General features: G+C 45.5%; 1 protein-coding gene across 1 annotated transcript in view; it reads right to left on the reverse strand.

Annotated features, from left to right (window-relative positions):
* The window catches only part of LOC139281618 (uncharacterized), a 123,293-nt gene that overhangs the window by 5,128 nt on the left and 100,927 nt on the right, over positions 1-17,238 (reverse strand). Inside the window, exons 16-21 of the mRNA XM_070901765.1 lie at positions 16,026-16,229; positions 14,049-14,211; positions 13,248-13,397; positions 12,259-12,419; positions 6,296-6,469; positions 4,570-4,711 (exon numbers count right to left, since the gene is read on the reverse strand). Of these exons, the coding sequence (XP_070757866.1) occupies positions 4,570-4,711; positions 6,296-6,469; positions 12,259-12,419; positions 13,248-13,397; positions 14,049-14,211; positions 16,026-16,229 (994 nt within the window). The remainder of the gene's footprint in view (positions 1-4,569; positions 4,712-6,295; positions 6,470-12,258; positions 12,420-13,247; positions 13,398-14,048; positions 14,212-16,025; positions 16,230-17,238) is intronic.

Below are 17,238 nucleotides of genomic sequence, written 5' to 3' on the forward strand. Positions count from 1 at the left end.
CCTGGACTAGTTTTGATCGCCTGGATGGGTTTGAGAGGAATTTTCCCAGATGTTTTTTTTTCCCCAATTGGCCTGGATTTTTATCTGATTTTTGCCTCTCCCAGGAGATCACATGGCTCCAGTTGGGGTGGAGTGTAGAATATTTCGGTGTAAGGGGTGTCGCAGTTGTGTAGGGCGGACTGGTTGGGCTGGGTGCTCTTTACCTTTCCGCCATTATTCATTGTTCATCAGTTTATATCTAACCTTTAGGGCTGCTGACCGAGGGCCGTACGGCTCTTTGTCGGCCGGCGTGGACACGATAGGCCGAAATGGCTTCCTTCTGTGCTGGAGATTTCTATGTTTCTAAGATTGAAGATTGAAGAGTCTCATCATGACGGCCACTTAGATATGAAAAAGGTCAGGATTCTTTAATGTGCCAAAGATAAATTGGGCTCTTGGATCACTAATTAATTCCCTCATTCCTTCCTGTAGCAAAGGTTCTCATCGATCATCAGACTTTTGCTTGGCTGGAAGAAAGAACCCTTGAAGCTAGTATTCATCCAATCTTTGGACGTTATTCCCGACTCTGATGTGACCAGTTGAGCCCAGGATGAAGAAAATAGGCAGTGAAGTGTTAGAAGAGATAAGTTAGGTTAAATTAAATAGAGAGAAAAATTCAAATTAAACTTATAAAATTAGGACATGGAACAAGATGACAGGATAGAGGAAAAGGGATAACAGAATGAATAGAATCAACCTGTTCAAAATGATTTATTATATTTACATTTAACCATCTTTCATTTCAAGGCATTCATATTAAAGAAAGAAAGACTTGAATTTACATAGTGCCTTTTACCACCACCAGATGTCTCAAAGCGCTTTATAGCCAATTAAATACTTTTGGAGTGTAGTCACTATTGTAATGAGGAAAACACAGCAGGCAATTTGCACACAGCAAGCTCCCACAAACAGCAATGTGATAATGAGCAGGTAATCTGTTTTTGTTATGTTGATTGAGGGATAAATATTGGCCAGGAGATTAGGGACAATTCCCTTGCTCTTCTTTGAAATAGTGCCATAGTATCTTTTACATCATCTGAGAGAGCAGATGGGGCCTCGGTTTAACAACTCATCCGAAAGACGACTCCTCACTCACTCTGCTCGAGTCTCAGCCTAGATTTATGAACCAACAACTTCTTGACTCAGAGGCACATATGCTACCCACTGAGCCACAACTGACACTAGATATTGTAGTATTACATGACATGAGGATAGCAGCATTACTGCACTATTAGGCCACGATCTCCCCAACCAAGGCAGGAGAGAAGCGGGCGACGTCAGGGACGGATTCGATAGCTGCTCCTGGCTCCATGTCAGCTTCCCGCATGACTTTCACCCGATTGGGTTTGTTAAATCCACCCTGCGAGGTTCCCAGCCAATTAAAAGGAAGTGAGTCTGATGATGTAATTTGATGACGCATCATCAGCCGGTTTCCTTAACTGGACCATGGCCACATTAATTTGGACAGTTGTGCTGTCAGTGTTCTACAGCATTGAGGTGCTGCAAACACTGACAAACACTGCACAAATGTGCACGGCTGCACCGAGGCTCTCTCATGACTCCTTCCAGATGCTTATGGCGGGAGTCACAGCACGCAGGGAGGTTCTCTTCCCTTCCAATGGGCGGAAGAGACCTCACCAGGTGACCAACGCAGCCTGGCTGCACATTGCACAAGAGGGCACAAGCAGGGATGTTGTCAGGAGGACCTGGCTGCAGTGGCACAAATCTTTTGATGATCTCAGTAGATCATGAAACGTTACTGCAAAGCCACACTCAACCTCATCCTGCTGTGCCACTCATCACATCCCCATCACTCTGCCTTCCCTACTCCTACACATCTTTACCCACACCAACTTACCTTGCACCTCCACCCATATCTCTCTTTCTATCCACATTATCACATCGCCATCTCACACTCACCCTCATGCGAGTCCGATCATACCAACTACAACACACAAGTTTAGGCACTTGGGTCTTTTAGCCAATGTTCATGTTAACTTTCTGTTAATGTGTTGTCAAACATTGGAATCTTTATTTTCAACACTTTGCCTTCTTGTACAGATTTATGTGGAAGTGGAGTTGCAGTGAATGGTCATACATAACTAGTGCCCCCCTCAATGGTGATGAGTGTGAAAGGAATGGCTTGGGCATTGCAGGGCTGCTTTTTAGTGTTGGTGTGGAGTAGTGCCAATCTGGCAGCCAGGGTGTACAGCGTCAAGTGAAGTAAATCTGGCTATGGTGAGGCCATCCCTCACCCAGCAATGTGGTTAGGTGCTGATGCCCTGTATCCTGTGCAGCATCAGGTGAGTGCAGAGAAAGTTGTTGTTGGTGTTGGTGTTGGTGTTGCTGGTGTGCCTGGTTATGTTGGTGTTGGGGCTGATTGTGGTGGAATTCTGAGGACCAAGGTGGGATTTTTTTCAAGGGCACCAAAGCTGATGGAATAAATGGCAGGTGAGGTTGAGATGACAGAAGTGATCTGTCAATGGTGAGAGAGGTTGTTCCAAGGAGGTGAGAGTATACTCCAAATACTTCCAACCTTCCTAAAGCTCAAAGGTCTATTCCAAATCCTGAAGGCTCCAGCTTCTAACATTGGAAAGTGAACAGCTGTAAAATAGTAGCTTTTATCCCACTTTTGTAGCTGTCACCTATTCAAAGCAATGGAGAATCATTGAAAACACAATGTCCCAAGTGATGGGAGCTTTGTGAAAAAGTTGGAAAAATGGTTAGTGGATGGTAAAATGCTGTTCTACTACCTTTAAAGATCCTCTTAACTATCTCAATGGAAGTGTAATCACTGTTGCAATGTAGAGAAATGTGGCAGCCAAAATGCACAAAGCAAGGTTCCACAAGCAACAATAAGATAAATGACCAGTTAATCTATTTTTTTTAGTGATGTTGTTGCGGGATAAATATTGGCCAGGACACCAGGAGAACTTGCTGCTTTTCTTGGAATAGTGTGATGGGATCTTTTACATCCCCCTTAAGGGAATAACTATTTGTACTGCGTTTTTTCTGCGCATGCGTCTGTCAAGCTCCACCCCCAATGCCTCCCGCCTGAACCGGAAGTGCTGGGCCAGAAGTGGGGCCCCGCCCTCATTAGAGCGGCAGCGGGGGGCCGAGAGCGGCAGCGGGCAGAGAAGTGGCGGGGGTCCGATAGGGGAGTGGAAAAGAGAGAGAAACTGGGGGAGGGAGAGGGTGAGAGAGACTGGGGGGAGAGAGAGAGACTGGAGGAGAGAGAGAGACTGTGAGAGAGGGAGAGAGAGGCTGGGGGAGAGGTAGAGAGACTAGGGGTGGAGTGAAAGAGAGGCTGGAGGAGAGAGTGAGAGAGGCTGAGGGAGAGAGAGAGAGAGACTGGGGGAGAGAGACTGGGGTGGGGGGGAGAGAGGTGGGTGAGGGGGGAGAGAGATGGGTGGGGGGGGAGAGAGATGGGTGGGGGGGGGGAGAGAGACATAGGTGAGGGGGATCGGAGGGGAGAGAGGGAACTCAGGGAAGACGGATCACATTCTTCCAACCCCCTAAAAGGGACATTGTTGGAGTGGATTAAATCCAGAAGTCACGACACTGTCACTATTCACTTCATATCCAATAAACCTGTTAACAATCCGTACACAATGCCCCATCTATGATGGGGTGGGGGGGCGGTAAGGAGTGACTTGCGCTGGTATAAGGAGTGACTTTGGCTGCGGTAGGGATGCACTTGTGCTGGGGTAAGGCACTTTGGCTGTGGGAGGCATGCACTTGGACTGGGGTAAGGCACATCAGCTGGGGAGAATTGCACTTGGACTGGGGTAAGGCACTTCGTCTGGGGGAGGCATGCACTTGGACTGGGGTAAGGCACTTCAGCTGGGGAGAATTGCACTTGGACTGGGGTAAGGCACTTCGTCTGGGGGAGGCATGCACTTGGACTGGGGTAAGGCACTTCAGCTGGGGAGAATTGCACTTGGACTGGGCTAGTGCACTTTGGCTGGGGGAGGCATGCACTTGGGCTGGGGTAAGGCACTTCGGCTGGGGGAGGGATGCACTTGCGCTGGGGTACAGGACTTTGGCTGGCCCTTGGTGTTTTGTGGAGAGATCTATCCACTGTGGCTTTTGGAAGTCAAAGTGGATCGAGTTACAATTTGCAAAGTCGGTGAGACTTTGGGATGGGCAGTTCCAGTTGCACATTCCAGAGAAACTTCAGGGTGTGGTTCATCCTCAAGGGGACCAATCATTGACAAAGGGTGGACTAGTGCGGCCATTTTCACAGTACAAATAAGCGTGTCCTTCGTTTAACACCTCATCCAAAAAAGGGCACCTGACAGTGCAGCACTCCCTCAGCACTGCACTTGAAGAGTCAGCCTACATTATGGGCTCAAGTCTCATTAATTAGAACTATTAATTAGGTTGTCATATGGGCTCATTCCTTAATGTAAATAATTATACTTCAACTGGCAGTTGTTTTACATTTTTGAAATGCAATGTATGAACTTTAACAATGTTATATCTTACTCAGGTAAATGCATTGATGAATAAATTAAAATAAACCCTTACTTTGAATGTCTGGGTACTTCATCATCAGGAGAATAGCCCAGCGCAGTGTAGCAGAGGAAGTATCTGTTCCAGCTGCAAACAAGTTTGTCACTGAAGTTACCAAGTTGTTGTCATGGAAATAGGAATCTGGATTCTTTGATTCCTTGAAAATAAAATGGCACAATGTGAAATTAGTTTCATTTGGAAGCATTGGAGTTAGCCTTGTGTATGAGAAAGCATGGATTGAGAAAAGGCCAATAAGCTCATCTAGGCTAGTCAGCAATTCATAATTGGTATAAACATCCCTTGATAACCTTTGATTCCACCCTCATAACTTTTGACTCACATCTGCACAAATATATACCTTGTTCAATTAATCAGCATTTAAAAATATCATTATGACCATGTGATGTATGCAGTTGAACGCAAATGGTAAACCACAGCACAGAAGCATTGTGCCCACAACAGCTCTTTGTAAGAGTTATCCAATTAGTCCCACACCCCTGTTCTTTTTCCTGCAAATCTTTTTCCCCTTCAATTCAATCTAATTCAAATCTTTTTTCAAGATAAAAATCTTGTCTGTTAGCAAAGCTTAACTAATGCTTAGTATGTAAATCTGCAGTGGTGGATCGAGTGGCGTAGGAGCATTTGCACTGCTGGTTCTCAATGAGGCAATGGGTCATTTTTAATGTTGTGTCCAATATCTGCAAACTAATTTTTTTAAATTGATGTACTAACCAGAACAGAAAGGATGTGGTGGGCCAGCAACATCAGCAGCAAATCTAGGCATCATTTATTTTGGATTGCCTTCAAATTGGTTCAAGTACAAAACCTGTCCAAATCTCGTGGTGATTTACTTTAGCCAGGACCAATGTGGGAGGCAGATTTCAGCAAATGTACTCATTAATTGGACAGGCTGCTGAGACTCTGCGAAAGTAATTGAGGTACGAGAATTGCTCAATTTTCAGGATTGTAATTCCAGCAGCTGAACTGGAGAAAAGGCTGGTGTTGTGCCTCAGATCTCTATCGTGTGCTATGATAACAAACTGCACGCGAACAAACCTTGGGGTGAAATTCGACATGGACACAATGTGCGAGGTTCATATCTGCCGCCCGTTATACGTCCCGTCCGATATTCAGTTTTGTTGAAAGAAAAGAAAGACGTAATTGATATAGCAGAGTGCTTTATAGCTAATTAGGTACTTTTTGAAGTGTAGTCATTGTTGTAATGCAGGAATCGCAGCAGCCAATTTGTGCACAACAAGCTCCCACAAACAGCAATGTGATAATGACCAGATCATCTCTTTTTATGTGTTGGATGAGGGATAAATAGGACACCGGGGAGAACTTCCCTGCACTTCTTTGAAATAATGCAATGGGATCTTTTACATCCACCTCAGGAGCAGATGGGGCCTCAGTTTAACATCTCATCCAACTTCAATGGAACTGAGTATTACGCGGGGTGTATAACTGGCGGCAGATGAGACAACGCCCATTTTGCATCCCTGTCCAAGTCGAATTTCACCTCTTCCTTGACTTGTTTTAATACAGATAATCTGTGTAGTGAGCAGAGTTTGGGATCTTTCTGCAACGTCCAACTGGACTATCCAGCAGCTGTTGGCCAATTCCATATGCTTAGTCTAATGGTGTTGTTTGGTCACAGTGAGAAAATGCCCATTGTTAAGTAGCACCTACAGTTTATACTGAGAATACTTTTGAAAAAAACAATCAAAAGCATTAAAGGTACCTCTTGCTGTTTTACCAAGAAAGCATCGATTAAGCTCCCAATATCATTCTCATTCAGAGTTTTCTGATGTTCTTTGTAGAAATTCAGGATGAGTTGAACCATCTGTGTTCTATTTTCAAAGATCTTCTTGTGAGTTCCAGGCAGAAACCCAAGGAAAGGAAAAGCATTGTACATCTGAGAAATATAGAGCATGTTCAGTTCCTCACGGATGATCAAACTAAGGTTCACACAAATTGAACAGCCAAATCATTTTTTTTCGAACCTATGAGTTTTACCTAACACTTGACCTTAAATTAACCCTTAAACTAAAGCAAAAATTCTACGCATGCTGGAAACCTGATGTCAAAACAGAAAATGCTGGAAATACTCAGCTGGTCAGCAACATCAGTAGGGAGATGAAAGTAGGGTTAGTGCTTCAGGTCAATGGCTTTTCATTAGAACTGGAAGTTAGAGATTTAACAGTTTATAAGCAAGTATAGTAACTGCCACCCACTTTTTCCCTGGCTCTGGAGTGGGGTAACAGGGCTAGGATATGAGGAGGTTGGGGAGAGGTTTGGCTTAGTGGTTAAGGAAAAGGAGGGAAGCTGCTGAACAGATGGTCGCTATCTTGGTGATGAAGACTAATATGTCCTTACTATACAGTATAAATGCACACGAAGCCCATACTGGGCTGTGACCTTTATTAGCCAGCACTGAAGTGATGAAGGTGGGTGGAGCTTCCCCTTTTATACCTGAAAGTCCAGGATGGGAGTGTCTCCCACAAGTTCACCACCTAGTGGTCAATGTTCTCACGGTGTACAACTTAGGCCAGTTGAAACATGAGTTACAATGACAATTGAATACATGACATCACCTCCCCCGAAAGTCTTACTGGGATCACAGGTTAAGTCTCTCTGGTGGTTTACGCTCCCTTGTAGACCGCCTGAGTTGGGGCTCCGGTTGTTGGGCGCTGGCCTGAATGTCTGCTGTTTGCGGTGCCTCAGGCCTGTCCGGACTGCCCACAGTGACTGGGCTCTCCTTCACTTGGTTCCGGTGTTCGGTCACCTGTGGAGGAGTGAACTCTACATCATGTTCTTCCTCTGCTTCTTCTATGGGGTTGCTGAACCTCCTTTTTGTTTGATCCACATGTTTGCGGCAGATTTGTCCATTGGTGAGTTTAACTACCAGAATCCTATTCCCCTCTTTGGCAATCACAGTGCCTGTGAGCCATTTAGGCCCTGCAGCGTAGTTGAGGACAAAGACAGGGTCATTGACATCGATATATCGTGCCCTCGCATTCCTGTCATGGTAGTCACATTGTGACTGGCGCCTGCCCTCAACAATTTCTTTCATGGTGGGGTGTACAAGGGATAACTTGGTTTTGAGCGTCCTTTTCATTAGCAGCTCTGCGGGTGGGACCCTTGTGAGCGAGTGTGGTCTGGATCTATTGGCCAACAGGAGGCGTGATAAGCGGCTTTGTAGGAAACCCCCTTGGATTCTGAGCATCCCCTGTTTGATTATCTGCACTGCTCGTTCTGTCTGGCCGTTTGAGGCCGGATTGAACGGTGCCGTTCTGACATGGTTGATACCATTTCCTGCCATGAAGTCCTGGAATTCAATGTTTGTAAAGCACGGGCCATTGTTGCTGACCAAGACGTCCGGTAGACCATGGGTGGCGAACATTGCCCGTTGACTTTCTACCGTGGCAGAGGATGTGCTTGAATTGAGAATGTCACACACGATCCATTTGGAGTAGGCGTCTACTGCAACCAAAAACATTTTTCCCATGAAAGGACCTGCGTAGTCCACATGGATGCGTGACCATGGCTTGGCCAGCCAGGACCAGGGGCGAACGGGGGCTTCCTTGGGCGCATTGCCCAGCTGGGCACACATGTTGCACCTGCGAACACAAAGTTCCAGGTCTGCATCTATCCCTGGCCACCAAACGTGTGACCTGGCAATTGCCTTCATGATGACAATGCCCGGGTGCTCATTGTGGAGTACTCTGATGAACATCTCTCTGCCCATTTGGGGCATGACTACTCGGTTTCCCCATAGGAGGCAATCGGCCTGAATCGAGAGTTCATCCTTGCGCCTGTGAAATGGTTTGAATTCCTCAGGGCATGTCCTGTACGTGGCTGCCCAGTCACCATTCAGGACACATTTCTTGACTAAAGACAGTAGTGGGTATCTATTTGTCCAGACTTCAATCTGACGGGCTGTCACGGGTGAGCCCTCGCTTTCGAAATCTTCAACAGCCATGACCATCTCAGCAGCATGCTCGGTTGCCCCCTCGGTGGTGGCTAGTGGGAGCCTGCTGAGTGCATCGGCGCAGTTTTCAGTGCCCGGTCTATGCCGAATTGTATAGTCATAGGCGGCTAATGTGAGTGCCCAGCTCCGTATGCGGGTCGATGCGTTTGCATTTATGGCCTTGTTGTCAGCCAAAAGGGACGTTAGGGGTTTGTGATCTGTCTCCAGCTCAAATTTCCTGCCAAACAGGGACTGGTGCATTTTTTTTTACAGCATATACACATGCAAGCGCTTCCTTTTCTACCATCCCGTAGCCCTGTTATGCCTGGGACAGACATCTGGAGGCATAAGCTACTGGCTGTGACTGACCCTTGGCATTAACATGCTGCAACACACACCCGATCCCATAGGATGACGCGTCACACGTTAAAACAAGTTTCTTACATGGGTCATATAGCGTTAACAGATTGTTGGAGCATAACAAATTTTGTGCTCTATCAAAAGCCCTTTACTGGCTGTCCCTCCAGACTCATTCGTGACCTTTGCGTAGGAGCACGTGTAGTGGCTCTAACAGCGTACACAATTTGGGAAGAAAGTTACCAAAATAGTTCAGGAGTCCCAGGAACGAACGCAGCTCCATCGTGTTGCGGGGTCTGGGTGCTCTCTGGATCGCTTTTGTTTTGGACGCAGTAGGTCTGATCCCGTCTGCTGCTACCCTCATCCCCAGGAATTCTACCTCTGGAGCTAGGAAGACGTACTTCGCCTTTTTCAGTCGCAGACCTACCCGGTCCAGTCTGCGTAGCACCTCCTCCAGGTTGTGGAGGTGTTCTTCAGTATCACAACCCGTGATGAGGATGTCGTCTTGAAAAACCACTGTCCTTGGAATCGACTGGAGGAGGCTTTCCATATTTCGTTGAAAGATCGTGGCGGCCAAGCGAATCCCAAACGGACATCTGTTGTACTCAAACAACCCCTTGTGTGTCGTGATGGTGGTCAGCTTCTTCAACTCACTCGCCAGCTCCTGGATCATGTAAGCTGAGGTCAGGTCCAATTTTGAAAAAAGTTTGCCACCGGATAGCATCGCAAAGAGGTCCTCCGCTCTCGGTAGTGGGTACTGGTCTTGGAGTGACACCCGATTGATGGTGGCCTTGTAATCACCACATATCCTGACCGACCCATCCACCTTGAGCACCGGCACGATTGGGCTCGCCCAGTCACTGAATTCGACTGGCGAGATGATGCCTTACCTCAGCAGGCGGTCCAATTCGCCTTCTATCTTTTCCCGCATCACATAAGGCACCACTCTGGCCTTGTGGTGTACTGGCCTGGCATCCGGGTTTATATGAATCGCTACCTTGGTCCCCATGAAAGTGCCAATGCCGGGTTGAAATAGTGAGTCAAATTTGTCCAGGACCTGTGAGCATGATATTCGCTCCACAGAAGAAATTGCATTGACATCGCCCCATTTCCAGATCATGACAGCCAGCCAACTCCTCCCCAGTAATGCGGGACCGTTCCCCGGGACAATCCAGAGTGGCAACCTGTTCTCCGAATCTTTGTGGGTCACGATTACCGTGACGCTGCCTAGCACCGGAATGATCTCCTTTGTATATGTCCGTCAATTGGCAATAATTTTGGCCTCCTGGCCTTGGACGCCCACAACTTGTCGAACTGTTTGATACTCATCAGGGACTGGCTGGCCCCTGTGTCTAGCTCCATTGATACTGGGATGCCATTGAAGAGTACTTTCATCATTATCGGTGGCGTCCTGGTATATGAACTGTATATGTGCTCCACATGAACTCGCTGAACTTCAGCTTCCAGCAATTTCCCCCAGTGTCCATTTGGCCTCGTAGGGCTTACATCGGGCCCGTCCTCCTCGTACATCAACCTGGCTGCAGTCTTCCTGCACATACATGCCAAGTGACTGCTGACATTGCAGTTTCTGCAGGTATATTGCTGATACCTGCAAGCTCTGGCTGTGTGTTTGCCTCCACACCTCCAACATGAGCCATTGTTGGAAACAAAAGGTCCATTACCAGTTGATCGTCTCTGACTGTCTCTGTAACTGTCCTTAAGCGCACCATTGACATGTGTTGATGGCCCCATTACTGGCTGCATTGTCCCTTGCAATGGCGTGAATCGCCGCTCAGCTAGCCATTGTCTTTGTTGAATTCCCCCTTTGGGTTCGACTACATACTCGAGCAGGTCCAATTGTCCCTGTCTGCCTGGAGAACTGTGTGCCGCGTTAACAATGTTGACACCCTGGTTGTTTGCCGCATTTAAACCAAGATTTTTGTCAAACATCATTCTGGTCTCTTCCTCCCTGAGACAAATGTCTGGGCCATCAAAGCCGCCGTTTCCAGGGTCAAGTCTTTGGTCTCAATCAGTTTCCTGAAAACCCCAGCGTGCCCGATGACCTCAATAAAAAGGTCTCGCAGCATCTCCGCTCTGCATGCATCTGGGAACTTACATCGGCTTGCCAGTCACCGAAGGTCTGCCACGAAGTCTGGAACGCTTTGCCCTTCTTGCCGCCGGTGCGTGTGAAACCGGTGTCTCGCCATGTGCATGCTGCTCGCCGGTTTACAGTGTTCCCCGATCAACTTACTGAACTCTTCAAAAGTCTTGTCCGCCGCCTTCTCTGGCGCTAGAAGGTCCTTCATCAGGGAGTACGTCCTGGATCCACAAACTGTCAGGAGATGAGCCCTGCGTTTGTCGGCCGAATCCTGTCCCAGCCATTCCTTAGTGACAATACTTTGCTGTAGTCGCTCAATAAAATCGTCACAATCATCACCAACAAGTACCTCTCGTCTGTGCTACTAGTGGCCATGCTCGCGTGGTTTAAATCCCAGTTTCTCGTCGCCAATAATATGTCCTTACTATACAGTATAAATGCACACGAGGCCCATACTTGAGAGAAAGTCACTCTGTGACCAGTAACCTTTATTAGCCAGCACTGAAGTGATGAAGGTGGGTGGAGCTTCCCCTTTTATACCTGAAAGTCCAGGTTAGGAGTGTCTCCCACAAGTTCACCACCTCATGGTCAATGTTCTCACGGTGTACAACGTAGGTCAGTTTATACATGGGTTATAATGACAGTTGAATACATGATAAAGACATCCATGAGTTCCTCACATTTGCTGTTGGAAGTGAGGGGTCGGGGAGGGAGTGGTGATGGTCAGGGAGGAAAGGTTGAAAGAGGCAGCTGTTAATAGATAATAGGAGGCCCGCTAAAGCTTGACGTGATCGAGCCAGCTCTGGCGAGGGATGGCTAATCCAGTTGCGTGCGAGGTATGCTCAAGATTGCACATCAGGCCGCACAAATTTGCGGATTTTGAACTCGATAGATTGAAAAGGAGGCCGTTCCGGAGTAACAACAGGAATGGGAGATATCAAAGGTTTTGCTGAGCATGAAGGCATCAATGGTGGAGGTGAGGGATGGTTAAACAAATGAACATAACTTAATCTTACAGGCCCAAAGCTCTGCAGTACACAGTTTAAACATGCCGTGGTAAGTGTCTTAGGGAGTTAGATTAATAAGTAATATTATAATAGTACTTTGACATTAGAGTTTTATTAATGTAACAGTATTAATTTTTAACTTATGAACTGGAAATATTTAAACATGGCCTGGCCCAGAAAGTGTTTTGGACCTAGCAACAGTATAATGGTTAATTTGCCATTCAAAATATTTAAACACAAATCTAAAGTCTATTATAACATTGAACGCATACCTGGACTCTAGAAGTTCCAAGAAGACTAAAATTTTCACGTATCAGCTTTGTTACAGTAAGAAATATTTTGTCCTCATAGTCAAACCGTTCTCCAAAAACTATAGAGCAGATAATGTTGGCCATGGCAGAGGTGATCGGCAATGTTGTATCAAAGGGCTGGTCTGTCAACAAAAACATATCAACATATAATTTAATGTTAGTCTGCAAACAGAATGGAGATACATTTTAATTCCTTCAAATATTTTAAGTTGTCACATCTTCAATTCTTCGGATGACCTAGTTCCTGTTTTTAAGTCACACAGACCAGAAAGAGCCCATGTTTTGGTTTGTAATGATCTTTTCCAGAACAGGAGAAATAAGGAAAGGAAGAACTTCCATTTATATCATGCCTTTCACAACCTCAAGACATCTCAAGGAGCTTTGCAGCCACTGAAGTACTTGTTGAAGGGTAGTCACTGCTGCAATGTAGGAAACGCGGCAGCCAAATTCTGCACAGCAAAGTCCCACAAACAACAATATGATTATGACCAGGTAATCTGTTTTATTGATCTTGGTTGAGGGAGAAATATTGGCCTGGTCACCGGAGCTAACTGCCCAGCTCTTCTGCGATATAGTGTGATGGGTGATACAATTGGCTGCAGCAACCCTCGGTAAGGGAGGAGAAAATCAGCCAGGGTTCCTGTTCCTGATCACCTTACAGTGGTTGCTGCTGGAATTGTGCATGGGTAGATGCTAGGTGAGTCAGGATCGGGCTCAGAGAAGGTGATGAGCTAGCTGGTCACCTGTTTCAGTCTAACATCCAGAGTCCCAGAAATGTTTGCCAGGCTGTGAGACAATGGGTTCATCCACCGGGCAGACACTCCAGTGACCAGAATGTTAGAATTATGAAATAAAAACAGAACTGTATGCTCCTGCAAATAGCACTTAAGCAAATTGTATGCCAAAATGTCAACCAGAACAAAATTATAGAATGAAATAAAACATCTAACCTTGGTGGGATTTTATTTCGTTCACCAGAAATTTAGCTTCCTCTGTAATTTTGTCTTCAATTGTCTTCTTGCCCATTCCAAAATTACGTAGGGTCATTAAAGCAAATCTTCGCATCTGTTTCCATGACTCCCCATGTCCAAAAGAAATACCTAGAATGCGCATCAAATGGAAAATGACTTTCCTTTTTTCAGTGAATCCAGGAACTGAGTGGGAGGGCATCGAGGTTCTAATATACGAATTGAACCCTTCATTTGTTTGAATGGTTTCAGTTTAGTTGCCCTGGTGGTAGTAATTTACATAGAATTACATAGAATGTACAGCACAGAAACAGGCCGTTTGGCCCAACAGGTCTATCTGGTGTTTATGCACCTTTTCATCTAACTCTATCAGCATAACCTTCCATTCCTTTCTCCCTCATGTGCTTATCGAGCTTCCCCTTAAATCCATCCATGTTATTTGCCTCAACTACTCCATGTGGTAGCGCGTTCCACATTCCAACCACTCTGGGTAAAGAAATTTCTCCTGAATTCTCGATTGGATTTATTAGTGACTATCTTATATTTATGGCTCCTAGATCTGGCCTCTCCCGCAAGTGGAAACATCTTTTTACAATGAATGTGACTTCTCTCTGTGCTACTACTCCCATAGCAACTGGCTCACTGTGCTAGCATTTCTTTGTGGAGCCCAAGCTGGACTTTGTAACTGGCTAGCTAAATATGTGACTGACATAACTTATCTGTTTCGTTAATAAGTAAATATAATTGCAGTGTTCCATAAGAAAGCAGAGAGCTGCAGATTACCATAACCGTTTGCCTGCATTTCCAAAACTGGGATCTTTGCTCTCTCTGCAAATTCATCCGCACGGTCCACAAGAGCTTCCTTCACCGTTTCATACCCCGTGAGCACCACCACTTTTTCCAGTCCCAGCTGAATGGTAAACACAGACCCATATTGCTCTGATAACTGAAAATGAATAAGAAAAATACCATCAATACAATTATGTTTATAAAGAGAGAGGGGTTGGTGAAATTGGACATGGGTGACTGGGGACCCAAAACAGAAGGTATCACAGCAGTCGCCCATTAGACCCCCCACCTTAATATTCAATTCCATTGAATTCAATAGAACTGAATATCGAGCATATCGTATATCGGTCGGCAAATGCGATAGCGCCTGTTTTGCATCCTATGCTGTTGTCCGATTTTACCCTCAGGTTTTCTGAGTTGACTCAGAAGGTTCCTGGAAAGTATTAATAAACTTTCTAGAAAGGACAGCAAGTTACAAAGAAGTTGTGAGGAACTTTTGAAGCAGTTCTGCACCAACAGAAAGTATTAAGAGTACAAGTTCTATCATTAAGAAATGTTGCTTTAAATTGATCACATGTAAAACTTGTGAAGTGTGTCACAATTGTTAGTTAATAGTTTAAATCTCTGAAAGCAGAGAGTACAATTAGTGTACAGTACAGGGAGTTAACATTCTTGCAAGGATAGTTAAGTTAGGGCAAGAAAGTTCTGACTGAAGGAAGAAGACAATGATCACAGACGGCACCAACAGCCTTAGATGGCGGCACATCGAGGGCCTGTTCAGAAGAGAGGCTGAGTACCCAGAGGAGGACAATGCTACATTTACCAGCCTCCTTAAAAAAGAGGTCATTTAAATTTGACTTCAAAGGAATAGTTGAAAGTTGAAACTTGGCAGCGACACACAGAATATGAACCTACTAAGCTGCACTGCAACCTTGCCCAGTGAATATAGCTCTGCAATACTACCATTATACGAAGCGTAGCTAAGGTTCAAAAATTGTTTATTAGACTTGTGTCTATGATGAACTAATCTATGTCATTTAATACATTGTAATTTCCTGCATTGTTGTAATTTGCTACCTTACAAAAGTGACTATAGTTCAAAAGTATTAAATTGGCTGTAAATCACTTTTGGATATCCAAAGGTCATAAAAGGTGCTGTATAAATGCAAGTCTTTCTTTCCTTAATAATATAGGATTAAGTACATAGTGCAGTTTTCATTGGGTGACCTCATGAAGGTGTTCATTGAGTTATCATAGATCTTGTGAAATAAGGTACTGCACTTCTGTGTTTATTGTGTCTGAAGTGTCAGCACTCTCACTCCTATATCAGAAGGTTGTGAGTTCAAGTCCCACTCCAGGGACTTGAGCACATAACGCAGGCTGATACTTCAGTGCAGAACTGAGGGAGTGCTGCACTGCTGGATGTGTCGTCTTTCAGATTTGGATGAGGCTTTAAACCGAGGCCCTATCTGCCCTCTCAGGTGGCTGCAAAAGATCACACAGTGGAACAGGCTAAAGGAGTTGAAAGGCCTACTCCTGTTCCTGTCAGAAATCTACCCCCAAAGCTTTACTTCTAAACTCTAACCTTCCAACCCCCAGCCAGAAAGTCTCCACTCTCTGTGCGGTGCTTGAAAGTCTGAGTCTGTTGTAAAACTCTTCCTCTCGTCACCCTCACTCCTGTACTCATTGAAACTACAATTTACCAACAGCCTCCACAGACTTTAATGTGCTTTAAATTGATGGAGATAATTAAGCATTAATAATAGAGTATGAGTTTACTTTATTCAGCAGATGAGGAAATATTGTCCTCTCATCACCTTAGAATAATCACACTGATTCTACCATGTAAAGCCCCACTATACACGATTGCTCAGAATGGGCATGCAAGTCTGTTTCTTTCATCGCCTTTGTCCCACAATTTTTTCGAGTGCATTGACACAATAGAACTTAACCAAGATAAACTCATCTCACCTCCATCAGGCTCCTGTGGAGCATTTTCAGGTCCAGGGTGTACAGGTTCCCGATCAGCGGTCGAGGAGCTGGACCTGGGGGAAGCTTGAAAGCAGCTGAGGGTTTGGAGCCGGTAAAAAAATACATCAGGCAAAACACAGTCAAAAATAAAATAAGGACTAATGTGACCGTGTCAGTAGCAAACAAGCTCAGGAAAGACATAATTTATTCATTACACTTTCATTTCAAAAATCAGAAAGAGATCCTTGGGCTGAAGGAATGAAGTCGAGTTGGACCATTCGCTATAAAGGATCTTCGAAGACTGAGGAAAAAAAGATGTTACACTCGAATAGATAATACATGTAACTAAGGCTACACACGTTTTTAAGTAAATATTAACAGCCAGTCCAAAAGGATTGACTCTCACCTTTGGAGGCCATTGTCACCACAGCGAATAACACCCTCCATCTCCTCACCAGTAGCCTCTTGTGCTGGTTGCTCTGTATGGATGCCTCTTTCAGTGCCAGATTATAGAAACATAGAAATTTACAGCGCAGAAGGAAGCCATTTCGGCCCATCGTGTCCATGCAGGCCGACAAAGAGCCGCACGGCCCTTGGTCAGCAGCCCTAAAGGTTACATATAAACCTATGAACAATGACGGAAAGGCAAAGAGCACCCAGCCCAATCAGTCTGCCTCACACAACTGCGACACCCCTTATACTGAAACATTCTACACTTCACCCCAACCGGAGCCATGTGACCTCCTGGGAGAGGCAAAAACCAGATAAAAACCCAGGCCAATTTAGAGAGAACATATCTGGGAAAATTCCTCTCCGACCCATCCAGGCGATCGAAATTAGTCCAGGAGATCACCCTGGCCATATTCTATTCCCTGCAGTACTTTCCATTATATCTGTGCCATCCAACAAAATGTCATCCAGTCTAATCCCAATTACCAGCTCTAGGTCTGTAATCCTGCAGGTTACTGCACTTCAAGTGCCCATCCAACCATCTCTTAAAAGTGGCGAGGGTTTTTGCATCCACCACTCGTCCAGGCAACAAGTTCCAGATCCTCACAACCCTCTGCATAAAGAAGCCCCACCCCTCTCAAATCCCCTCTAAACCTTCCACCAACCACCTTAAAACTATGCCCCCTCATGATAGACCCCTCTACTAATGGAAATAGACCGTTACTATCCACTATGTCCAGGCCCCTCAATATTTTGTATACCT

This window comes from Pristiophorus japonicus, chromosome 15 (assembly GCF_044704955.1).
Source record: "Pristiophorus japonicus isolate sPriJap1 chromosome 15, sPriJap1.hap1, whole genome shotgun sequence".
Taxonomy (NCBI): domain Eukaryota; kingdom Metazoa; phylum Chordata; class Chondrichthyes; family Pristiophoridae; genus Pristiophorus; species Pristiophorus japonicus.